The sequence below is a fragment of the Orycteropus afer genome, unplaced genomic scaffold, assembly GCF_000298275.1.
Source record: "Orycteropus afer afer isolate SDZICR_OR568_19922 unplaced genomic scaffold, OryAfe1.0 scaffold00126, whole genome shotgun sequence".
Classification (NCBI taxonomy): domain Eukaryota; kingdom Metazoa; phylum Chordata; class Mammalia; order Tubulidentata; family Orycteropodidae; genus Orycteropus; species Orycteropus afer.
The window spans coordinates 5135892-5162254 of NW_006921713.1; the positions used below are offsets into that span (position 1 = coordinate 5135892).

Genomic DNA, 26363 nt, shown 5'->3' on the forward strand with positions numbered 1-26363 from the left:
TAGTGATACTGCCTCGGAAACCCAAGGAGGGGTCGCTATGAGTCAGGGCTGACTCGACGGCACATAACAACAACAACAACGTGAATAACAATATGTATGTTATACCGTAACTCAACAATACATTTTATTTTTTTGAAATACATTTTAGGTGATAAAACTAATATGTGATCATTGTAAAAATTGTTCACACAACAGAAAAGCAACTGAAGTAAACTGATTTCTGTCCTCTTCCAATAAATAACACAGTTTTGGTAGGTATTCTTCCAGACCTTCCTCTATACATATATACATAAATGATATAATATTGCTCAGATCAAAAGGGGGAAAATGCAGAACAAACTTTAAAATTCTCATGGACTCCAGACTTTCTGGAGCCAAAGGGGCTGGATGAACTCCTGAAGCTACTGCCCTGAGCTAATCTTTAAAAGTTAAACCAAAAATATCTCCTGAAGTCTTCTTAAAACTAAACAGGAGTTTAGGTTAACTAGTAAATACATGTAGGAGCTCTGGTAGTGTAGTGCCTACAGCACTTGACTGCTAACCAGAAGGCTGGCAGTTCAAGCCCACTAGTCACTCCTTGGAAGAAAGATTGGGCAATCTACTTCCATAGTGATACTGCCTCAGAAACCCAAGGAGGGGTCACCATAAGTCGGGTCAGACTCCATGGCACATAACAACAACAACAAGTAATACATGTCTACCTTGAGCATTATGCTCTTTTAGAAACTATTTATATGGGAACAAAGTGACAATAGCAAGTTGACAAATTAGATAGGAATCTTAGGGAACAGGAATTTATGTTAATGGAAGAGGAACAACTCAGGTAAGGTGAAAATAATTGCACGATTTGAAGAATGTAATCAACGTCACTGGATTGTACATATAGAAACGGTTGAATTGATGTTTGCTGAGTATATTCTCAACAACAATAATAAATTATTTACAAATAATATAATATCGAACCATATAGGCATTATATTATCAACATGGCTTCAAACTTTTAAACTTAATAGATTGTAGACATACTACCGTAACTATAAATGCTGACACTTAGCTCACTAACTACTCACTTTACACATTTTAGAATTTTAAAATAACACAGGACTTAAAGAATATTTCAGAGTGATATTAAAGTTCTTTTAGCTTGATAATATCTTAGGTAGTAATTGATTCTAAGTAATCCAGTGACTACCTGGAACCTTTTAAATATGCCATCATAATAAATTCATCCTGGGAAAATTTTAAATTTTTTTTTAATACACCACACTATAAAAAAAAAATGAGTGCAATGCTACTGTAAATGAATTGCCTTGGTAACAAATATTAATAGACAATTTTGCCTCCCCCCCCCCGCAATTTCAGACAATGTCTACACTTTAATCCTTCCATGCCTTTTTATTTATACTAGACCTCTTTGTTGGGTGGATTGGAGGTAGGAAGGAGACATGCTCTTGCATGCTGCATACTAAACAATATCCATTTTATTCTCTACAGGGTCAGTTCACACCCTTCTCCCCAGTTTCCATCCCATCTTTTCATTCCAGTCTTTCTTCTTTCCCATTCCTGATTGGCTTAGTCTCTGTTCTAGAGAATCCAATTCATTCCAATGTCTCTCCAACTAGCAACCAGTCCTATTCCTTCTCAGCTAAAGAAATAGGAGGAAAGATGTATTAGCAGATGTACGCTGGAAGAAACATATGATAAATCATTAAATAATGAGGTTGAATTAGACAACAGTGACAGGTCCTATTGCAATTACTCAGATGTTTCTACAGAGGACCTCTAACAACCTCTCTATCTCTTTCCCTTGATTCAAAAATCATCCAATTAGGTCTGTGTAATAATAAAAGCCAACACAACTTGCACACTTATTACTATTACTCTGCTTCAGGTCCTGCATTAAATCACCAAGCTCTTTTATCTTTATTACAACCATGTGAGGTAGGATATGTTTTCTGTGAAGTAGGATATTACAGATTGAGGAGCCCTGGTGGCTCAGTGGGTAAAGTGCTCAGCTGCTCACTGAAAGATCTGTGGTTTGAACCCACCAGTTGCTCTGAGGGAGAAAGATGTGACAATCTGCTTCCGTAAAGATTTACAGTCTTGGAAACCCTGGGGAACAGTTCTACTCTGTCTTATTCGATTGCTGTGAGTTGGACTTGACTTGATGGAATGGGTTTGGTATATTACAAATTAAGATACAAGATTTATAGAGCTGAATATTGTTGCCAAGGGTCTCATAATCAGTGGCTGTCAAAATCAGGTCTAAAATCCAAGTCTAATTATGGAGTTTTAATCACTCCTCTGGATTCTAGCAAGATGGGCAGTAAGGTTGACCCTGCCCTAGAGTAGCACATGCAATCCAACAGAAATGCACTGGCCTGGGAGTCAGAACACTTGATCACTTCGGTCCTGGTCTCAGCTTTGATACTAACGAGTTGTGTGACTTAGGATAGGCCCTTAAGTATTTGACCTGTTGGATCTAACATTTCTTCATATTTAATGCTAAAAGATTGATTGATAATTCTTTATGATTTAGTTATGCATTCCTGTAATTTGTCACAAAATATTTATGGACAAGACAGATCACATAAAAAAGTGAATATACATACATACATACGATGTTTCCTAATTCTGAAATTTATCATTTATAACCTTGGAAACCCTAGGATGAATCTTCAGAGAGAATTCTGAGAGCACATTTACTTTGAAGAACTGACTGAATCCTTTAACTACTGATTTTATCTTCAAAGTCATTATTATTTTTATTATTGAATAATACTACACTGACTGTTAGAAGGGATACATCAGAAAACTTTCTTTACCACAAACATTCACATACAAACTCACACAAAGCAACACACAAACATGAAGAACAAATATATGATGAGAGCAAATTCAAATTAATGTGTACAATGTACCTAAATACTCCAAGGCCAGACTCCAAGCTTCATAAAATTAGGGCCCAGGTTTAATTTGTTCTTATTTCTAGCAACTCACACAGGACCCATCTGGCAAACAGTCACACATGATCAATGACTTGTAGGGTAGAGTAAGGACATTAGCAGAGAATCTTATGGATCATCAAGGCAATATATAAAGCAATAAACCTCTGGTGCAGTCAGGAGGGAGAACGAGGTGATAGGTAGGGTAAGTGAGACTATAAAATATTGAAACATTATGAGTAATTATGAATGTGTTTCCCTTCTGGAATCATTCTTATTTTAAACATAAACTTTTGTTGTGGTTATGTGCGGTCGAGTCAGACTCGACACATGGCGACCCCTTCTTGGGTTTCTGAGGCAGTATCACTATGAAAGTAGATTGCCCAACCTTCCCTCTGAGGAGTGGCTGGTGGGTTTGAACCGCCAGCCTTCTGGTTAGCAGTCAAGTGCCTTAGGCACTATGCTACCAGAGCTCCTGAAAATAACATAGTCCTCAAAAAGTTCTAGTGATACATGAGATAATGTCTAGCACAGTGAACTAATTCTTGCACTAAAACCAACACTAAACCAAGTTGCTGTTGAGTCAATTCTGACTCGGGGTGACCTCACATGTATCAGAGTAGAACTGTACTCCATAGGGTTTCAATGGCTGTTTTTTGTGGAAGTAGATTCCCACACCTTTTTTTCTGAGGCATCTCTGGGTGCACTTTCAGTTAGCAGCTAATACTGACCTCCCTGCCTACAATCCCTAGCAGTTTATGTTTGCATTTCAAGAAGGTTTTGTCAAAGTGCACTTCGACCAACTTTTTCTGGCTCATTTATGATTTAAAGTATCTATAACTTTAGTATTTAGCTTCTATGCAAAAGATGAGTAAGAACTGTACCTTGGAAGAGTTGAGTTCTGCATACTGTTTTTGATATGCTCAGGGAAGGGAGCTAATAAGCAGCACAGTGAGCTATGATTATTTCTTAATTCGTTCAGCATATGTACTTCTTAATTTAATTCAGGCCAAGGGGTAGCCTCCTCCTCAAGTAAGGTCTCATTCTCAGCATTGCTAAAACACTTTCAAGTGATGCAAAGGCTTATGATTCTTGAATTCATTTTATCAATTAAAAAGTTCTCCCTGCTAAGTACCTAATATTCCTGGGAGGAATGGAAACATCCCAAATAGTCTTCCTATAGCAAATTGAGCATTTTGAGTGGTGTATTTCCAGTGTGCTTTACATGAATTAATAATTTAAAATTTTGACTTTTAGGGAAGAAAACACTGTGTATTAAGACACCAAGAATCATTAGACTAATCTCATGAAACAATAATGTCAGCTTTAACAAATTAGGCCCCAGGCTTCCCATGGATATTAGGACGCCTGAGAGCTCACTGCTCTCTCAGTCTCATGGTTTACAATTTCTTGCAGGATTGAATGAAATTCAGTGGGTATGTGATTCATTCACCGGCTCCTCATAACTGTAGATTTGCACATTGTGTCCACTGGCCCCGCATTGTCTTTTCTACTCAGCTAACTCCTACTTAACCTTCAAAACTCTTCTCAGTTGGTATTGTTGAGGGGGGGGAGTTTTTTACTTTATATACAAAATTAAGTTTTGATTTTTTTTTTTTCCACTGAGAATGCATTACTTAGAAAATTAGAACAAAAATAAGGAAATAGAAAAAGGAGAGAAATATAAAATCTCCCCCCCACTCCCAATTCTCTGCCTAGTTGTCTTCTCTGGGAAGCTTTTCAGCTCAGTTTCCAAACCTCCATCCCCCATTTTACTTTCCCAGTGCTGCTGTAACAAAAACACTACAGGAGTGTGGAGTAAAGACACAGATTTCTTGTCTTGGGTTTGGTAGCTGGGAGTCTGGATTCAGGGCTTCAGCAGGGCTAGACTCTGTCTGTTCTAGGAAAAGCCCATTCCTTGTCTATGTTTGATTCTGGCATCCTAGGAGTCTCTTGGCATTCCTTGGCTTATAGAGGTATCCTCAAGTGGTGTGTTCCCTTTGTCCATGTCTCTCCATATCTTTTTTCCCTACTTATAAGATATCACTCAGAAGGGATTAAAACTCACCCTGCTCTAATTTGACTTAATTAGCATAACAAAAGAAAAAACACATTTCCAAACAGGGCCAAATTCCTAGACACAGGGGTTAGGACTTCAACATATCAACACAGTTCCACCATAAAACTCCCAATCCATATTACTCTTGCCCACCTCCTCCTTTCTATGAGCTCCTGATCAGTTACTTTTAGTCTTAGTCTTATTCTATACTTGCAATACTTATGTGTTCATTATCCATTTTTCTCACTAGATTATGAGCTCTGAAAAAGCAGGACCTTTAAAAAATTTTCCAGTTCTTGAACATTTCTTGTAGGACCTGTACATGGTGTTACTGTTTTTGTTAGTTAGTTGCCCTGTAACTCTGACTCATGGTGATTCCATGTGTGCAGTAGAACTGCTTCATGTCATCTTCAAGGCAGTGGCCTTTCAAAAGGAGATAACCAAGCTTATCTTCCAAGGCATCTCTGGTTGTGTTCAAACTATCAGCCTTTCAGCTAGTAATTGAGTGCTTAACTGTTTTTGTCACTTAGACACATGGCGGGTTCTCAGTATACGCTTGTGACTAAACAAATGAAAATAAAAGGAACATGGCCCTGGATATTGGCAATTCCCCTTAAGGGAAAAGAAAATGGCAGTGTCATCAGAAGTGCCGTTACGCTCACTTCCTGGCTCCTCTTCTGACTATTGGTTACATTGCAGCCACCCAAGGCGACCTCAACTCGGGCTTCTTGCAGTTGTGTCTGTCTGTTGCCCCTATTTGGCTGTGCTTCGTAAAATGAGTGTGCCTGTCTGCGTTTCCATTCTTTACCTGAGTGCAGTACTGCTTTTCAAGTCTCTGGCTCTCCTTTTGTTTCTGACAGGTCAGCGACACCACAGACACAATTGTGCTGTTGTAGTTCTCTAGGGAAGATGTCCAGGACATCAAGGCAGTGGTTGAGCTTAGAATATGGACAGTCACGTGCTGGGGCTTCTCAGTTAATTCTTCAATCCACTCTCCTGCAGGACCTGCAAATTTTAAATCAGAGCACAAGTGAAGTTTGAAACTGGGTTGGTTGAAATAAAAGATTCTAGTTATAAAAATCATGTTGCTTTCCTTTGCCCTTACAGAGAGAGTCAATATAAGACTGGCAGCCAGACCATCTGTCCTATAGATTCTCTACCTAGCTCCAGCCCTCAAATCCACGACCCTGCCACTGACCTTAACAGCAGCAGCAACAACAAAACAGTGCTCCTGAGAGAAAGTGCCCCATTTCATTTATCATGTGCATCTGAGATTATTCTGGTAACTGCTCACCTAAAGAGAATTTACTTCTCTTTTAATAAAGAATGGGTGTGCCAGTGTGGCATTTCATCAGTGTTTATAATGCCTTTCCTATTAGGATCTTTGGGTTCTTGAAACAATTTCTTTGAGATTCAAATTAGCCTCTAGAACAATAATGTAAGAATTTATTAAATTCGGCAACAGCAGGATCAAAGAGGCAGGCTGTCTGTATTAGGGAAGAAATAGGCAACAGGCTGGCTCAGTTATAGAACCTGGGTGATAATTTGAAGGACACCAGGTGGGTTTCTCATTATAAAATATCTCCATAGAAGTGGCACCATTAGCTTTGTTCTCTTAGGTTTCTGAAGTGGTTATTAGCACAGTGCCTGACACTTAGTAAGGACTCAAGAAATGTCAAGGTGATTATTAGCTACCCCAAATTCCCTGTTGAAATGCAGATGTGTAACTTCTTTTTATTCGCTTAAGAATGCATTTCTCACTTTCTAATAGGAAAGCTATATTCCTGGGTTGGAACTTAAGAAAAGAAAAAAAGCAAGTGACTCTGTTGGGGAGAAACATATTCACATATTTTAGTCCTTTAATTTTCATAACAAGCCTATGGGATAGGTACTATTATCAAGCACACTTTTAGATGAGGAAACTTAGGCAGCGATAGGTTAAATGGTGCTGAGATCCAAATACTGGATGTCTGGTTCCAAAATCCATGCTCTTAACCTCTGCTTCAGTCTTGCTGGAATACTCTAAGACAGTGGAAAGAGTTGGTCTGGAGATAAGAGAGTGGGTCTAGGAGTCAGCTTTGTTCATTATTAGTGCTGCAACTTTGGCCTAATCTAACTTCTCTGAATCTCAATCATTGCATCTGTCAAGTGGGCAAATCATCAACTGTTAGAATTGAAAAGAACTTTAGAGATGCAATGCTTTATATTACTGATGTGGAAACTGAGGCCCAGTGACATGAATGACCTGCCCAGTGTTACAGAGCTAATAAGCACCTGGGACTAAATGACGACATCCTGGGTCTCACGGGGAGAACTGAATAGTTAGTTCTCCATCTCAAATGATCTAACACCAAATATCCCCCATACATGAAAGACAACAAAGCACTTATGAATGAATATACTTACTATTTGCCTAAGGTATTTTCTAATCCTTTATGAGGTGGTGACATTTTTGGTTTCTTAAGTAAAAATGTTGCATGGGACTTTTTCAACATATGTAAGCTGCTAAATAAATTGACCTGTCTTCTGCTTTCCTCTTCCCTCCATTTATTTCCTCCCCTCAAAGCTGATATTTTACCTTTGGAGAAGGCAATAGGGTGTAGGGTGGTCATCCTTTTCTGAGTTTAATTATTATCCATTGCCTTTTGGTGTTTCTTTCTGTTAATCAGAGGCACATCTAAATCCCAATAAACAAGGCAACTGATCTTTGGCCTCAAATTTAAAGTAAATATAGTGAGTTTAATTAACTGAAATATTACAGAGAAATGCACTATTTGTGCAGCCTCTGGAGGTTATCTATTACTCTGCTAATGATATCCCTCCTAGAATCAGTAGGAGCTACCCTAAGACTTGATACTGGGCTTTTAGTACCCTCTAGTTTTATCTTCTCCACCTGGGTATAACTGCACTGAATCTGTATCTGTCTTTTGAGTTCTAATAATGTACTGAGAATTGACTTGGAGATAAGAGAGTGAGGTTTACCAGTCAGTTTTGCTCATTATTAGTGGTGCAACTTTGGGTTGATGATCAGTTTAACCCTTTCATGAGCCAATTATTTTCTTCTTTGAATTTTTTTTTACACCATGTGTTTTCATTAATGGAAGGCATGCTGAATAAAAGAGCATTTCTAAATTTTTGTTATGAAATGTGGATTTTGATACATATTGTGTGGCACACGTATGTCCCTCTTGACTCTGGGGTAGGATTATATGGGGGGTATATTTGTTACTCTGAACTCTGGGGGTGATATTATGTAGGCCATATATGTCCATCTGCACTGGGGGCAGGGTTAGATTAGTGGGGCACATAAGTCCCTGGGAACTCTGTACTGCTTGTTGATCCCTTGACAGGCATATACAGTTCAGGGTGCTTGAAAATGCAGTATTTGCATGAACATGGAATCACTATGAGAAAGGCAAATTTCAAATAACATGTAGGAAGCTGGAAATATAAGGCTTATCTCCTAATAAAAGAGCCAAAAGAGACAAAAATTTTGCAAATCATGTCTCCAGGATGCATCACTTCTGCCAATACTCTGTAAAAACAATAATTTGCAGCACATGCTCATTTTTTTTCTGTTTCAAACAGTTATACAAGTCCCCTTCTGATGGCTGCATACATTGTCAGTGGGAAGGCAGCTGTCTAATAAACCCCAGAGGAAGAAAATGTGGGTAGGCACTATATGTCCCACGGGTCATGAAAAGGTTAATAAATGTTCAATTATGACAATAATAAAAAGTACTCAAGATAAATCCCTGGGTAGTTTTCCTACTATCAAACATACATATATTTCCTCTGCTGTCAAAAACCTCCTGCATCCCAGCATCTCCTGACCTTGAAGAATTCTCCCTAAGCTTTGATGAATAATTGACACTTAGGTATCATTAATCTCAAGTGTTTCATTGTTCTAGCTTCTCTGTAAGTGCAAAATAATCTCTTTGATACTTACTGATATAAAAGCTGAGTGACTTTGCTGACTGACTTTTTCGAGTTTCACAAGATCCTGAGGAACTAAAGGTTGTCACAGATAATTTATATTTCCCAGGCTCCTTGAGTTCAGCAATAAATTCATGTGCTTCTTCACCCACTGTCAAATAGTCAGTAAAGTTTTCTAAATCATATATAAAAAAGAGAATATGTATGAATGAATTGACACCTGAAAGGGCCCTGCTATAACCAAAACCAAACCCACTACCATACAGTCTATTTTGACTCACAGTGACCCTATAGGACAGAGTAGAAAAAACTGCCCCATAGAGTTTTCAAGACTGTCAAATCAATTTTTAAAAAATACATATTTTTATATTACTTCTTTCCTTTTGTTAAGTTCAATTATACTTTTAAACAAAGGTACTATAACGCATGGATGGACATGAGTTCAAATTGTTTTTCACAATATTAAATAACCAACTTAAAACATATTGTCCAAATCAATAAAATTAGAGATTAGTATATACTGGCTATATTTGTAAACGTTACCTAATATATTTATGCTCACACAATACAAGCAGAGTATTAGGAGTAGGTAGCACTAGCTGAGCTACTAATCTCAGGACATAAGGAATAACAAATAACCAGTACTGAATATCTTATAACTTCTTTGTGGTAGCATTGCATATCTAGAAGTGCTTTAAAAATATTGAAATATTTTTAGTCAGGAATATTTCTGGGTATATTTTCTGACACTTTTAATATTTTTTCTTCATCTTTTTGCTTCCAGAAACTTTAAAAAATAAGAACGATTTTGTGTTGCTTCAAAGTTCATCTCCTGTTGCTTATTATTTCATTTAAAGTCATTACCATCAATTGATGCCTACTATCTCCTTTAAAAGAATACACTGCGGTCAGATAAAAGTGATGCTGGATTTCCATGGAAATAGGCAGTAAAAGAACATTCTGAGTTACAAAGACCCTATTTTCCATAGAATATATTGAGGAATAGAAGAATGAAAGACAGAATAGGGTAACTTTTTCTATAAGAAATTCCAGGCAAATATTCAGACTTTTGACTCAAATAATTAGAAATGACAAAGGACTTCAATTCCATATAATATTTGGGTTTGGTTGATTGCTCAATTTAGTTTAGAGGAGCCATGGAAATTTTTTTTTTTTTGGTGACACTGGTTACACTTCCCGTAGTGTAACAGCTTTCTTCCCACTTCCTTCCTCCCTGTGGTTACCCTTTTCCCCTGTGGCCCTCTTGTCTATGCATTCCTGCCTCTCCACCTTTCTACCAGTGCAAATGCTGCCCTTCTGATCTCCCATGGTAGATTGTTCTGACGAGTGCATGTTCCTGCTGCAGGTGTTCAGCTTGTAGGCCTGTCCATCATTTGGCTGAGAGTTAAGTCAAATCTGAGGAACTCACAGATTTTTGTATCACGTTTTAAATAAAATAGGGGTAAACAATTTGTCATATAGGAGACTAATGATCCTAAATTAAGGATACCCTGAAAATAAGGCTATCATTTGAACTTCAAATTTTGATATCTTGACAATCTAAACTACTAAACTGGCAAGTATAAAATGAAGTATGTTATTGTAAAAATAAAGCAAATAACCATAAAAACTTACCAAGCCAACAATTCAAATATAATCTATGACCCAGATATGCTACATGCCATGACCCCGCTTTAATAAATAGAACTCTCGCTGCCATCTACTCGAATGCAACTCATAGCAACCCCAACTCGGTTTCCGAGGCGGTAAATCTTTGTTGTTGTTGTTATGTGCCGTCGAGTCGGCCCCCAACTCATAGTGACCCCTCCTTGGCTTTCTGAGGCAGTATCACTACGGAAGTAGGATTGCCCAACCTTCCTTCCGAGGAGTGGCTGTAAATCTTTAGGGAAGTGCATTGCCTCATCTTCCTCCGTGGAGTGCCTGATGGGTTTGAACTACCAACCTTCTAGTTAACAGTCAAATGCCTTAGGCATTGTGCCACCAGACCTCCTTGCTTTAATAAATTAGTGTGCTAAAAATATAAAGACTGAGCTCAGATGCTGGATTAATGAATATAAGATAAAATTAAATAGCCATAGCAAAAGTAGCATATGCTGTGTACTTTCTGTTTATCTAGAGCTCCTCTTAGGGAAAATGTGAGTGGTGCTGGTTCCAGAGACACACACCTCAGGGGGAGTAAGGTTAACTAGATAGGAAGGACACAGTGGAAATCGCCTTTTATTGCGGAAATAGCCATTTTACTAAAAGATGATGTGCTGCATGCGTTACAAATTTGTGTACAGGAAAACAGAAAAGTTCTCCAGGACATTTATTGTTTGTGATGGTAAGAGCTTTACTTCTCTATCTTCCCAATTTTAAGGTGTTTCTCAGTGGCCTGGAGTATGTGAGGTGTTGGGTAATGAAATGTGCAGAGCTTCCAGTACTTGCAATTTATGAACTACCCAAATCTTCTAATTTTGATCCAATTTATATATTTTTATTTTTTAGTATGAGTCTGTATTGGATACTCAATTAAATTCTTCCCTCTCTTTACCATTTTTCTTTAAGTATCAACTGACCACCATCATCAGTCTGTCTTTCTAAACTCACATTTTAAAAACATTTCAGTTCTCTTTCAGCATACCATTTGTTATTGCTTTACCTTCTCTTTCTATGTAAATGTGGAAGCCATCAAAGGCAGTGGGTGGCTTTGGTGGTAACCAGCTCAATATCATTTGAACAGGGGAAAAAGTGAAAGAGGATGGTGTGGATTTCTCAGTCTCACTGAGTGTGTTATTATTTTCGTATTTCATGGGAAGTACGCTGACAAATTCATCTTCACTTTCAGGGGTTGCAGATGCACTGTCCCACCAATATGGCTGAGATGTAGTTTCGAAGTCACTACTGTTAAAATCAGGCCAACCAGAAGAAATGTTGCCGGAGGGTATTTCAGGAATTTCATCAGTAAAATGGAAGAGTTTGTCTTTTCCCATTGAATCTTGTGATCTCATGAATGATTCCTCTGGGAAACTGCCACTCTGTTCTTCCCAATTGTTTTTGTTTAAGTTCACAATACGAACTGAAATATTTCGGGGTGGATAAGGGGCTGTAAGAGAAAGAATTTTCATTTAGAAGTATTTTAAACTCTACTATAGTGAAAATTAATGAGTCAAATGCACACGCAGAATCACAAAATAAAGTTTAATTTTACTTCTAATATATAGTCAAATTTATAAAGAACAACTGTAATTTAAAAAAGACATACTTTTAGCTTTTAGTGGCTGATGTGTATCTATTAACATATCACCATAACACTTCAAATACTTGTGATATTGTGCTTGTCAAGAGTACTTTGACTACTTCTGTAGCACAGTTTTTTGCAAATATTCCTCTGCTTGTAATACTCTTTTTTTATTTTAAATGTCCTTGGATCTTGCTCACACAAAAAAGCAAAGATAGTGTTCTTAAGAGTCCATGTGACATAGTTGCATAGTAGGAAGTAGCCTATATGAGTTGCCTTTAGAGACATTCACATATATGTTGGAAATAATGGCTTCACATCTCATCTCTGTAAAATGAGACATATAAAATATAAATTATGGGAGCATATTCTTCTAGAGATAGAAAATTATGAACATAATGCATTGTCTCTTCTTGAAATATTTTCTTCCTATCCTTCATATACCAGCTCAAATGTTGTCTCTTCCATGGACTTCTAATAAAAATTTGTCTCTCTTCCCTTTGTGCTGTCATATAACTTTACACATATGTTATTTGTTTTTAAAACTATATATTTGATTCTTCAGAAAACTCACCAGTTCTATGCTGTTTCGGTTCATGACTGACACCACTATATTCCACAAGAGTACTTTTGTTAAAAGTTGCCTCAGATACCAGCTGAAAGGTGATATTATTATAACATATTCCTGGTAGCCAGTGATTGAATACTGTTTTTCCCTTAAAAAAATCTGTGAAGAGAAAAATCAATTATATTAAAAATATAGTTTCTAAGAGTCAAACATTTCTAGGAAATTCTAAACTTAGTTACAATTAAATATACATAAGATAATATTTCCTTCAACTTCTGGCATGGTCAGTAATAAAAATTTGGTAGAAATTTAGAGATGAAAGTTTAGATCCGGAAACTCAATTTGAGAGGCCAGAACCCTTGTGGAGACTGGGGATAACTGGACTTTATATTTTATTATAGGAACTTTTAGTACTAGGTGGAGAAGATGGCTGTTGTTTGGTGTCATTGTTGTTGTTGTTGTTGTTGTTATGTGCTGTCGAGTCGGCCCCGACTCATAGCGACCCCTCCTTGGGTTTCCGAGGCAGTATCACTACGGAAGTAGGATTGCCCAACCTTCCTTCCGAGGAGTGGCTGGTGGGTTTGAACCGCCAGCCGTCTGGTTAGCAGGCAAGTATCATTGAGTCCCTTCTAATTCATAGTGACCCTGTGTACAACAAAAAGAAACACTGCCTGGTCCTGCTCCATCCTCACAATCACTGCTATGTTTGAGCCCATTGTTGCAGCCACTGTGTCAATCCATCTCCTTGACGGTCTTTCTCTTTTTTGCTGACCCTTTATTTTACTAAGCATGATGTCCTTCTCTAGGGACTAGTCCCTTCTGATAACAGGTCCAAAGTACATGAGATGAAGTCTTATCATATTGGCTTCTAAGGGACATTCTATGTACTTCTCCCAAGACAGATTTGCTCGTTCTTCTGGTAGTCCATGATATATTCAATATTCTCTGCCAACTCTGTAACTAAATACATCAATTCTTCTATCTTCCTTATTCATTCTTCAGATTTCTCATGCATAGTAGGCAATTGAAAATACTATGGTTTGAGTCAGGAGCTCTGGTAGCGTAGTGCCTAAGGCACTTGACTGCTAATCAGAAGGCTGGTGGTTCAAGTCCACCAGCCATTCCTCAGAAGGAAGGTTGGGCAATCTACTTCTGTAGTGATACTGCCTCGGAAACCCAAAGAGGGGTCACTATGAGTCGGGTCCGACTAGAGGGCAAATAACAACAACAACATGGTTTGAATCAGGTACACCTTAGTCCTTAAAGTGACATCTTTGCTTTTTAACACTTTAAAGAGGTCTTTTGCAGCAGGTTTGTCCAATGAATTGTCATTTGATTTTGTGACTGCTGCTCCCATGAGTAATGAACCCAGAGCTCCTTCATTTTCAGCAAGCAAGGTTGTGTCATCTGCATACTGCAGGTTGTTAATGAGTCTTCCTCCAATCCTGATGTTGTATTCTTCTTCATATAGTCCAGGTTCTTCTCAGGTTATTTGCTCAGCATACAGATGGAATAAGTATATAACCCTGAGGCTTTTCTGATTTTCAACCATGTAGTATCCCATTGTTCTGTTTGAATGACTATCTTTTGGTCTAGGTTCCACATGGCACAATGAAACTCCTATTCTTCACAATGCTATCTGTAATTTATTGTGATCCACACAATCAAATGCCTTTGCATAATAAAAAAAATACAGGAAAATGTCTGATATTCTCTTCTTTCAGCCAAGATCTACCTGATATCAACAGTGATATTCCTCTTTCCACATCATCTTCTCAATCCAGCTTGAATTTCTGGCATTCCCTGTAACTGCTGCAAACATTTTTGAATAATCTTCAGCAAAAATTTACTAGTGTGTGATATTAATGATACTTGATAATTTTTACATTCCATTGGATCACCTTTCTTGGGAATGAGCAAAAATATTGATCTCTTCCAGTGGGTGGGCCAGGTGGCAGTTTTCCAAATGTCTTGGCATAGATGAGTGAGCATTCCCAATGTTGCAACTATGTGTTGAAACATTTCAGTTGGTATTCTTTCACTTCCTGGAGCCTTATTTTTCATCAGTGCCTTCAGTGCAGCTTAGACTTCTTCCTTCAGTACAAATGGTTCTTGATCATATGTTACCTCCTGAAATGATTGAATGTTGACCAATTCTTTTTGCACAGTGACTTCTGTGTATTCCTTCTATATTCTCTTGATTTTTCCTGAGGTGTTCAACACTTTGCCCATAGAATCCTGCAATATTGCAACTTGAGGCTTGAATTTTTTTCTTCAGTTCTTTCAGTTGAGAAATGCCAAATGTGTTCTTTCCTTTTAATTTTCTAACTCAAAGTCTTTGCACATTTTGTTATAATATATTAAAAGTAAAATATTTTATTCTCCAAGCACTCTTTGAAATCTTCTGTTCAGCTCTTTTACTTCATCATTTCTTCCATTCACTTAAGTTACTCTCCATGTAAAAGCAAATTTCAGAGTCTCTTCTGACATCCACTTTGGTCTTTTCTTTCTGTCCTTTTTAATGACTTTTTGCTTTCTTTATATATAATATCCTGATGTCATCCCACAACTCATTTGGTCTTTGGTCGTTAGTGTTCAAAGTGTCATATATTGATTCTTTATTATTTTTTTAAATATCAGATCTTGAGATGGTCTCTAAATTCAGGCTGGATACATTCAGGATCCTAGTTTGGCTCTCGAGGACTTGTTTCAATTTTCTTCAGCTTCAACTTGAACTTTCATATTGATGAACTGGCCTTGTTCTGACTAACTCCATTGTCTCTTTCCACAGATGTAGTTGATTTGTTTCTTATGTATTCCATCCAACAAGATCTACCTGTGTAGTTACCATTTTTGTAGCTAAAAAGAAAGATATTTGCAATAAATATGTCATTGGTCTTGAAAAATTCTATCATGCAATCTCTGGTTTTGTTACTGTCACCAGTGCTGTATTTTCCAACTACTGATCCTTTTTGCTTGTTTCCAACTTCCTCATTTCAATCACCAGTAAATATCAATGCATCCTGATTGCATGCATGATCAAATTCAGACTACAGAAGTTGATTGAAGTCTTCAATTTCTTCAACTTTGGCATTAGTAGTTGTTGCATAATTTGATAATAATTGTATTAGCTGGTTTTCCTTGTAGGGATAGGGATATTATCCTATCACTGACAGCACTGTAGTTTAGCATAGATCTTGAAATGTTCTTTTTGACAACGAATGTGATGCCATTCCTCTTCAATTTGTTGTTCCTGGCATGGTAGGCCATAATATTGCCCTATTCAAAATGGCTATACCAGTCCATTTCAGCTTGCTAATAACCAGGATAGTGATCTTCAAGTGTTGCATTTCATTTCTGAAAACTTCTGATTTTCCTTGATTCACACTTGACACATTCCACATTCCAATTACTAATGGGTATTTGCAGCTATTTCTTCCATGACTTGTGTGTCAGTTTGTTGTACTGTGGTGACTTGCATGTTGCTATGGTGCTGGAAGCTATGCTACTGATACTTCAAATATCAGCAAGGTCACCCATGGTAGACAGATTTCAGCAAAGCTTCCAGACTAAGACAGACTAGGAAGAAGGACCTGGCAATCTACTTCTGAAAAAAATCTGCCAGTGAAAACATTATGGATAGCCTTGGAACATTGCCTATTACAGTGCCAGAAGATGAGGCGCTCAGGTTGGAAAGCACTAAAATACAACTAGGGAAGAGCTGTCTCTTCAAAGTAGAATCAACCATAATGTGGATGCAATAAAGCTTTTGGGACCTTCATTTGTTGATGTGGCACAAGTTAAAATGAGAAGCAACAATGGAGAAGACAACATGCAGAAATTCTCGAGATTTTGCTTATGCTTACCATTAGATTTAAGATAAAAAACCTAAGGTATTTTACCATCTTAAGATGTAGAAAAAGTGATTTTACAAGAAATCCTCTCACTAAGGCTCACTTGAAAAATTAGCTTCTTTGAAAATTAGACTGATATTTCCGCCAATTGACAGACAGGACCTACTTGAAGAAAGAATAGATAAAAATCTGGATGCAACTTGGAAAACATTAAAGAAGAAAACAATAAAATTAAAAATCTAATCCAAGTTAAAAATAAACCAGAGAAAAGAAATGGAAAGTTTCACTTACTGAATAAAAAATTTAAAAAAAAATTGACTTAAAAAATGAGAGCATATTATTTAATGTATTTTTAACTTCACGTTTCTTAACCAGAATTTCTATGATTGCTTTTCAATCATTCATGAGCTCATATTTGCATGTGATCAATAAACAAATAAGGTCCTACTTAATAATTTTCAGGAAGTCTGTTTTTATTCAAAATAAAGAATACAAAAATTTGTGGAGCCTATGTTTATGTTACCTGAATTTCTAAAAATTCTTAAATTCACCATATATGTTTTAAAAGATGTACTGAAGAAGGGAGTTTATATATGCAGCAAGTCAAAATAATGCTTTTCTGGATACCATGTCCTATGTGTAGCAGTGGGGTCCCTGGTTCATCTAAATAGTTAATTCACTCAGTTGCTAACTGACAGGCTGGAGACTTGAGTTCACCCAGAGGTGCCTTAGAAGAAAGGCCTGGTGATCTACTTCCAGAAGATCACCACCATTGAAAATCCTACGGAGGGCCATTCTGAAACACATGGAGTCTCCATGGGTTGGAATCAGCTTGACAGCAACTGGTTTCATGTGCTTCAGTGCCCATTCTCCACCATTATGTTTCCAGTTAAAACTAGTCAACAGCCCTGCAGAGATGTTTGTCTTGACAGTATTCAAGTTCCTTCACTTCGATTCCTCCCAGTGAAGATGAGTTCTTTCATTATCTCTGTTTCTCTTCATCTCTCTCTGTGTTTGCCTGCCTGTCTTGTCTGTCTGTCTCTCTCTCACATATATAAGTGTGTGCACACATAATCTACTTAGAGAGATCGACTTGATTCTTTGGAATAATTTGAATAATTAATTCCCCTGGGCCCTCTTCTCTCCTCCTCCACAGGGCCCCCATCTAGCCAGTCAAAACAGTGAAACCAATTTTTGTATTACAATTATTTAGTTTGTCATACAGCTAAATATGTACAAAACTCCAAAAAATCAAATTCACTGCTGTCGAGCTGAATCCGACTCATAGTGACCCCTCCTTGGGTTTCCGAGGGGGTATTGCTATGAAAGTAGATAGCCCAATCTCCCTTCTGAGGAGTGGCTGGTGGGTCTGAACAACCAGCCTTCTGGTTAGCAGTCAAATGCCTTAGGCACTACTCCACCTGAGGTCCCAGTTAAACGCCTAAGTAAATTGAATTGATTTCCTGAACCAGAGATGTTACCTTTAGCAAGAATAGCATAAAAGTGATAATCATTTAAGTATTTCTCATGCTCTTTACATGACATATGACTAAGCTAATGAACCAGATGTCCTAAAACTCGTAACAAGATTTTCATGGATCAATAACTCTTTTTAATGGTTCATTTATTGCTCAAATAGTGAATTACAAAACCTCTTTAGAGCAAGAAGGAAGAACATTTTGCACAAGTCATATAATAAGAGTCAGCCATAACGTATTCAGCCTTCTTTTTGTTTCTTACCTTTATAGAGCATTGTCCGGAAGTCTTTGCCTTCCCAGTAGCTTATGTTCACTCTTGTGAAAACATTATATTTTTCAGGGTAATGAATCTCAAACAGCACTCCTGTTTCAGGAGAAGGTTTGTAATCATATATTGAAACACTGGTTACAGGTAGAGGTTCTAAAGAAGGGAAGTGTATGGAGAAAGGGGAAGGAGAAGGCAAAGGCAATAATTAATGCTTCGGAGTACCAAGGGTTACATTGATTAGAATGTCACATTTTTTTTTTTTCTCTGTGAGCACTAAACTCCTCAGTGCTCATGGATTGAGAGTGTCTGCTCTAGCAGTAATTGAAGAAGCACATTTTATATGGTGTTTTCTGTCTTTCAGAGAACTTTCTCTCTTTTTTTCTTTCTTCCCTTTTTTTCCAGTTGCCTTTGGCAATTATCTTGAGATCCAGGAAGAAAAAAAAAATCTTAATAGCTTCATTCAACAGATAAAATACTGATAAATCAGAATCTTTAAATTACTTGTCAAAAGTAATTTATAAAGTACGTGGCAGAGTCCATATCACCAGATTCCTAAGCTCATTTTTCTTTTCTCCATGCCAAGAAAATTTGATATTCTTAAGAGAACAGTAATAGAAAATAAATTTTGACTGTAACAAAGGATAAATATTATTCTAGTCGTTTATTTCTTTATAAGTTTAGCATTTATTATTCTGTGTTAAATACAAGATTGCAAACCATCTCATATTGCGTAAATTATAGTTTATGGTGGTTTACTTAACACTTTATATGCAGGAATTAAAAAAAAAATCTTTTTTACTTGTTAATTCATCACAATATTTTTAAATATTCATTTTTTTTTTTTTTTACTGTAACTGATAGATGCTTACATCTTCTCCATGTCCCACTCTCTAGCAAACTTTTGTAAAGACATAGCTCCCCCCTCTTTCTGAAGGAGTTATTGGAAAAATTTCATTTACAGTAGTTTTGTTCCAGAAAATCTTTTAAATAAATTGGTTTCCAGTCAACTATTTTATTATGGAAAAAATAATTTTGATTCAAAGTTTTGGATATCATCTATAGGCTAAACTAAAGTAAAAGTTTTTGGTAAAATTTTACACTTTTAAAATTTAAGTGTCAATAACAAAAAAAAAATTAACTTTTAACAAAAGTCAAATTTTATATTTGTTCATTTAACAAATACTTATTGAGTACCTGCCTTATCTCAATCCATAGCCAAATATATTTCATTTTTATCCTTAAGGGCCTTATCTATTCTTTAAATTTTTTTTTTAATTGTGATTTGGGTGCAAATTTACAAAGCAGATTCATTTTACTCTCGACAGTTCATGCACATTTAGTTTCATGGCCCTGATTACAATCTCACCAACAAAAAGCCCTTCCATCATCTCCTCCCTGTGACCAACCCCTCCTTGTGCCCTTATGTATGCATTCTTGTCTGCCCAGCTTTCCCTCTATGAAAATACCTTCTGGTGTCTCAAGGTTGATTGATCTAAGAGGTGCATCTCCCTAGGGTAGGTGAGTGCATCTCCATGGGATAAGTGTTCTGTGTGTAGGCCTTTCTACTGTTTGGCTGAGAGCTAATCCATGGGAGTAAGTCCAGTTCCAGGCCAGAAGAAGAACCCTGCTCCATAGTCTCAGGGGTTCCGCCAGTCTCTGTTTGATCAGTAATTCTGGTCATTTTTGTGTTTTTGAATTTTGTTCCACATTTTTTCTCTCACTTTATCCAGGATCTCCAATTTTGATCCCTTTCTGAGGGGTTGGTGTTGGTAGCTGGCCACCATCTAGTTCTGATCTCAAGGTCATGAATTCGTCTTTCTTATTCTTTCTTTTATTTTTGGTGAAAATATACACAGCCATACAACATTTCAACTATGTCTACATGAACAACTCAGTGACATTGATAACATTCTTCAAGTTGAACAAACATTCTCACCCTACTTTTCTGAATTTTCCCTCCCCCATTAACATAAACTCACTGCCCTGTAAATGTCCTATCTAAACTTTTGAGTTGCTGTTGTCGATTTAATCTCATATAGATAGTTCTTTAAAAGAGCAAAATTCTCAGGGCAAATATTTTTCACTAATTTTTGGCTTAAAGTTTAAAAATTATCTCAGAGCAATAGTTTTGGGCTTCATCCAGCCTCCAAAGTTTGAATTCCATGAAAATTTGAAATTCTGTTCTGCAGTTTTTTTTGTTTTGTTTTGTTTTCCCATTTTGACCAGGATTCTTCTCTCAAATCTTTGATCAAAACTTTCAGTAATGGTAGCTGAGCACCATGTAGCTCCTCTGGACCTGTGGTAAAGGAGGCATTTATTTATGGAGGTAACCAGACTTTCAACTGGCTGCCTCTTCCAATTTCTGACTTTCCTTCTTACTCTGTTACTCCAGGTGAATACAAAACCAAACCAAACTCACTGCTGCTGAGTCAGATCTGACTCATAGTGACCCCTCCTTGGGTTTCCGAGGTGGTATCTCTATAGAAGTAGATAGCCCAATCTTCCTTCCACAGAGTGGCTGGTGGGTTTGAACCTCCAGCCTTCTGGTTGGCAGTCAAAATGCCTTAGGTACTATGCTACGGGAGCTCCCTCCTGGTGAATAGAGAGCTATTTTTGTACCTTGGATGGCCACTTGCTAGTTTTTAAGGGCCTTACCTATTTGATTGTACACATCCAGAAATGTTTGAAGCTACACGTTAAACTTTGATTTTTCCTGGAATTTTCTCAAAAACCAGGCCAATACCTATGAAATAAGACCTTCAGATTGCAGCATGTGTTGTGATCATGTCTCTGTGGATTATGTGCTCTATTCTCTGGTTGAAAGTTTATATTTTGTCTTTGTTTCATCTCTGGTCTTTCTACTTAAAAGTAACACTTACAGAGTGAACTTACTCCTGTTTCAGGTAAACAAATAAAACCCTGAAGGTTTGAGTATTTCTATTAATCCCAAAGAAGTTTTGAACTGTTTGAATTTCTTTCTTTCAATGCAGCCTAATTTCTAACTCATGGCGTCTATCCAGATCACCTGTTGACCTTGGATCTAAGACAATGAAAATGAAAGCTAATAGCAAAAGGCCGCCACAGAGCAGTACATCTTCCACTGTTGCATTCTTGTTTCATATCCTCACCAGGGTTTTGTCTTCCGAAAAGAGAAGTTAGAGGTCTATGCAACCTTTCATACCCTAAAGCATGAAGTCTGTGCATCAAAGCCATGGTCAAAATTTGAAATTCAAGAGATTCATGAGGATTAAAAACCAAATCAAACCCACTGCCATCAAGTCGATTCTGACTTGGAGTGACCCCCATTAGGTTTCCAAGGCTGTACATTTTTATGGAAGTAGATTGCCTTATTTTCCTCCAGTGAAGCAGCTAGTGAGTTTAAACCACACACCTTCTGGTCAGGAGCCAAATGCCTCACTCACTATGCCACCAGAGCCCCTTAACATGAGGATTAGAGAACAGATCATTTATTTTGATTTATTTATTTATTTTTTTGCTGCTACTACAAGTTACTCAAACTAAGAGAATTATTAAAATGTGTACTTACAGTTTATTTTATATGTTTCCTTTCACCTCAGTGTAAATGATCCAGATCAGCTGTAAATTCTAAAGTTTATGCCAAGGAATTATGACAATATATTCAATTCCAGAAATACTCTTTTCAGTAGAACTCAAATGTATACTCTAAAAATATTTTATTATCTCTCCATTTTACTTCCCTCATGAATTTTCTTTTTAGAAATTAAGTGATAAGGCATAAACCAGAGCAGTACTGTTGAGTGATGGTAAGGTTAAATCCTGATCTAATTCATTATTTCTTTCCCTGTAATCTGCCCATGTACTTCCCTTTCTTGTCTTAGGAACAAAGCTGAATGGACAGAGAAATGGAATTACTAGAAAATGTAAATAATTTATTATGTTTATTTATTACTCTTTTGGCCTCAAGTGTTTTTTATTTTCCAAAGAAATGAAGCATTACAAAATATAGTTGAAACACCCCATGTAATTTACCCGGTTTCCATTATCCTCTCACTATGGCCTCAGCTACATCATTATCCTAAATGTGATGTATATCTTCCAATGCATGATTTTTTACTTGTATGTTTGTGGGCATCCAATGTGTATATGGAGTAATATTTCTCATAGTTAAAAATATTATACTAATGGTAAAATATACATATTGTTCTGCAGTTTAGTTTTATCACTTAACATTGCTTTGGAGATTTTCCCATCCATATACACATATATATATTTTTTCATTTTCCGTTTTATAATTACATATACTGTGCAGTTTGTTATTCTGTTGGTTGATAGGTTGCTTTCAATCATTCACTCTTACAAATAATGCTGTAATAAATGTTTTGAGATTTTTTTTCCCTTAGGTTGCAATTGCTGGATTGTGGAGTTTACACATCTTTCAGCAGCATATGACGCTTCTTTTTTCTTCAAGTTCTGCAATATTTGCTTTTATCAGTCTTATCTGCCACTCTGAGAGGTGTGAATTATATCTCTTTGTTTTCATTTCTGATTCATGAAGGAGGTTGATTATTTTTGGCTACTCAGCTTCCCTCTCCTCAGAATTAGTTGTTTGGTTCTTTTGTCTATTTCATAGATTGTTTTTCCATCTTCTTCAACTAATTTGTAATGTACCCTTTGCCACATACCACATTCCCATGATCTTTCTTTCTTTATTTTTATTTTTCAGATTGCATCTTGTGCCTTCTCTCTGGATTCATTCTTCTTGCTGAAACATATCTATGAACAATTCTTCAAGTTAGAGTTATGGAGTTAATCTTCTCAAATTTTGTATATTAGAAAATGCCTTTATTTTATCTTTTCTTGATGTAGTTTAGCGGAGTATAAAATTCTAGGTAGACAGAGTTTACGTCAATATTTTAAAGATACTGTCCCATTGTCTGTTTGCACCAATTATTGCAGAAGAGAATCCTACTGTCAATCTCATTGTTATTCCTTAGTAGATACTATGCTTTTCCTCATGATATATTTAAAGCTTTTTACATACCCTTTGTAATCTGCAGTTTCACCATAATATATCTATGTGTAGTCTTTTCTTTCTTTCTTCTTTTTTTTTTTTAAAAAAAACTGTGACTTGGGTAAAAGTTTACAGAGCAAAATCACTTTCCATACAGCAATTCACATACACTTTGTCTCATGACATTGGCCACAATTTACCACAATGCAACAGCTCCTCTCCCATTTCCTCCCCATAGTTACCTCTTCCCTGTGTCTTTCCCTCCCAGGCACTCCTGCTCCCTGAGCTATATCCCTGCACATACACAGTCCTTCTATTCTCCCTTGATTGTACTCTCCAAGGAGCATATCTACCTAGTGTAAATGTTGAGCTCCTATGCCTGTCTTTTGTTTGGCTGGAAGCCACAGGAGTGGGTTCAATTCCAGACCTGAAAGGCAGCTAGGGGCCACAGTCTCAGTGGTTCCATCAGGCTCTATCAGACCTTTTTCTCTTTTTTTCCCCAAATGATTTTGAGTTTTGTTCCACATTATTCTCCCACTCTATCTAGGATCTCCTACTTAGATTCCCCCTCTGATCCATTTATGTTCTTAATTTTTAATTTTCCTACTCAGTACTTAGGAATGTTCTGCTGATCTATGAATTCATGTCATTATTTAAATCTTGAAAATTCTCAGTAATCACTTCTTCAAATATTGCATCTGTCATCCCCTCCACTTTCTTTTTCTTGAATTGGTAAGCCTCCTTCCAATTATGATGGAGCTGCACAGTATTATTTTGCAATTTACTAGTTCTCATTAACTGTTATGAGCATAGAATTTATCACATCTATTGAAGTTTTCCAGTATATTAGCTTGCAATTTAGCTAATTAAATTAATTTTACCTAGTTTACTTAAATGAAATTTTAAATTAATTTCAGTGACTATATTTTTCATTCCTAAAATTTTCAGTTATGTTTATTCTACATGTTTTTGTTTTATTGGTACTGATTTTTATTTAATTATTTCCCGTTCTTTTTAAATGGATGTGATTATTTCATTTATCTCATTGAATATCACAAACATATTGTAGAGACCAGAAGAACTACCTGGTGCCCATTTACCAGTGTCAACCACTCTGATTGGGATCACAATAGAAAGCCATGGACAGAGTGGGAGAAAAATGTAGAACAAAATTAAAAATCATGAAACAGATCAGACTTCCTGGTCTAATAGACACTGGTGGAACCCTCAAGACTATGGCCCTTAGACACCCTCCAAACCTGGAACTGAATCCATTCCTGGAGATCAGCTTTCAGCCGACAAATAGGCCTATAAAGTGAAAAATAACATTCGTGAGGAATGTGTTCCTCAGACAAATCAACCATACAAGACCAAAAGGGCAACATTTTCCCAAAAACAAAGCTCAGGGGGCAGGAAGAGGAAGGAAAAATGGGTGAAGAGAAATGGGGAACCTAGGGGAGGCGGTGAGAAGAATACTATTACAATGAGGGGATTGCAACTAATATCATGAAACAAAATGAGTATAAATTCCTGAATGGGAAACTAACTTGCTCTGTAGACCTTTGCCCAAACCACAATAAAATGTTCAAATAAATAAATAGACACATTGTCAATTTTTAGTCAGATTGCTATATACAACATAAGGTGAAGTGTTACAATTGTTAATTTGGCATATATATATTTTTTAGCATAGATTTATTTATGTGTTTTGGAATACAGAGTCTAGACTAATTTATGCCTTTTCATCCCCCATCTCTTGCTTATCCCTTGCTGCTGAGACAATTCAGCCATTGTCTCTTTAAAGCCCATCAGAGCTTCCAGTCTAAAAGCAGGGCCTATAACATTATTTGGGAGTTTTGGTAACCAGACTCAGTAAGACTGTGTCTGCGCCCCTGCTTCCAGGCATCTGTATATCCTTCTTTCTCAACCTGAAAGAGTCTTTGCTCTAAGCAGAGAGCCTGGCTTTGTGCCTTATCTTGTGTGGAGCATTCCAGTCCTTCTTACTATGCTAGGGCCAAAAACAATGTTGTCTTCTTCCAAGCCTAGAGCACAGAAGGGCTATGATTTCAACCCACTTCCCCACCTCGAATTTCTGTTCTGTTTCTGGCTATCATGTTTCTGAACATGGCAATGCAATTTTGGTTTTCTTTTTAGTTTGTGTTAGGAGCAAAGAGTGTGTGACAAAGCAGAGATTTACTGCATTATTTTTAAACTAGGAATCCTAATATTAAATTCTCTTCATTTTCTTTTAATAAATAAGTATACTTAATATAATGATTTTTCCTCACATAGTACATGTCCCCGTATAATAAAAAAAAACAAACAAAAAAAAAAACTGATACTCAAATTGAGGAATATTTCATGCTCTTTTATTATCTTTGAACCATTCAAACAGATCTTAAAAAATTTTCCGTATACGACTATCTCAGATAGGAAACTAATAACAAATTGTACAGCAACGTGTTTAAAAACAACAAAGGTAGCCCTGTACCTCTTAGTAAGTCCTGATTGCATAAAAGTGTTCATTCTGAGATTATTCTGTTTTTCTGGAATAAAAAGTAAAGAAGTTCCAGGGTCAGTGATCAGTAAGCTTTGTTTCTGATGTGACCAGCCTTGGCAATGTATCTCTTCTAAAATAGTCTTTTTGAGAAAGAGATATTTGTGACTAGGCCCTTACATCTGAGGCAGGAGCAGGAAAAAGGGCTAATGGAAGATAGAGTCGAGGTTCCAGGTCAGAACTACTGCCCTCTGTTTAGATGGTGATTTGAGACCTGATTTGACTCTTCAGCTATAAGCAAATAGGCCACTGAGATGGGTAGCCAGCAGCAGCCACCCCGGTCCAGGAGGGTGACTACCATTACACCTGCCACCTTAGGTCAACTCTTCATCTTTCGTTTCCTGAGAGATTTCCATAGATTTCTAAATTATTCTCCCACTTCTAATATCACTCTACTTTTTCTTTCCTCAAAAATTTTTTTTTAAATTTTATTTTGATTTGGGTGAAGATTTACAGAGTAAATT

General features: G+C 36.8%; 1 protein-coding gene across 1 annotated transcript in view; it reads right to left on the bottom strand.

Moving 5' to 3' along the window:
* PTPRO (protein tyrosine phosphatase receptor type O) overlaps positions 1-26363 on the bottom strand; it is a 159440-nt gene that overhangs the window by 102677 nt on the left and 30400 nt on the right. Inside the window, exons 3-7 of the mRNA XM_042781480.1 lie at positions 18344-18502; positions 12756-12908; positions 11603-12046; positions 8954-9115; positions 5813-6009 (exon numbers count right to left, since the gene is read on the bottom strand). Coding sequence (XP_042637414.1) covers positions 5813-6009; positions 8954-9115; positions 11603-12046; positions 12756-12908; positions 18344-18502 — 1115 coding nt within the window. The remainder of the gene's footprint in view (positions 1-5812; positions 6010-8953; positions 9116-11602; positions 12047-12755; positions 12909-18343; positions 18503-26363) is intronic.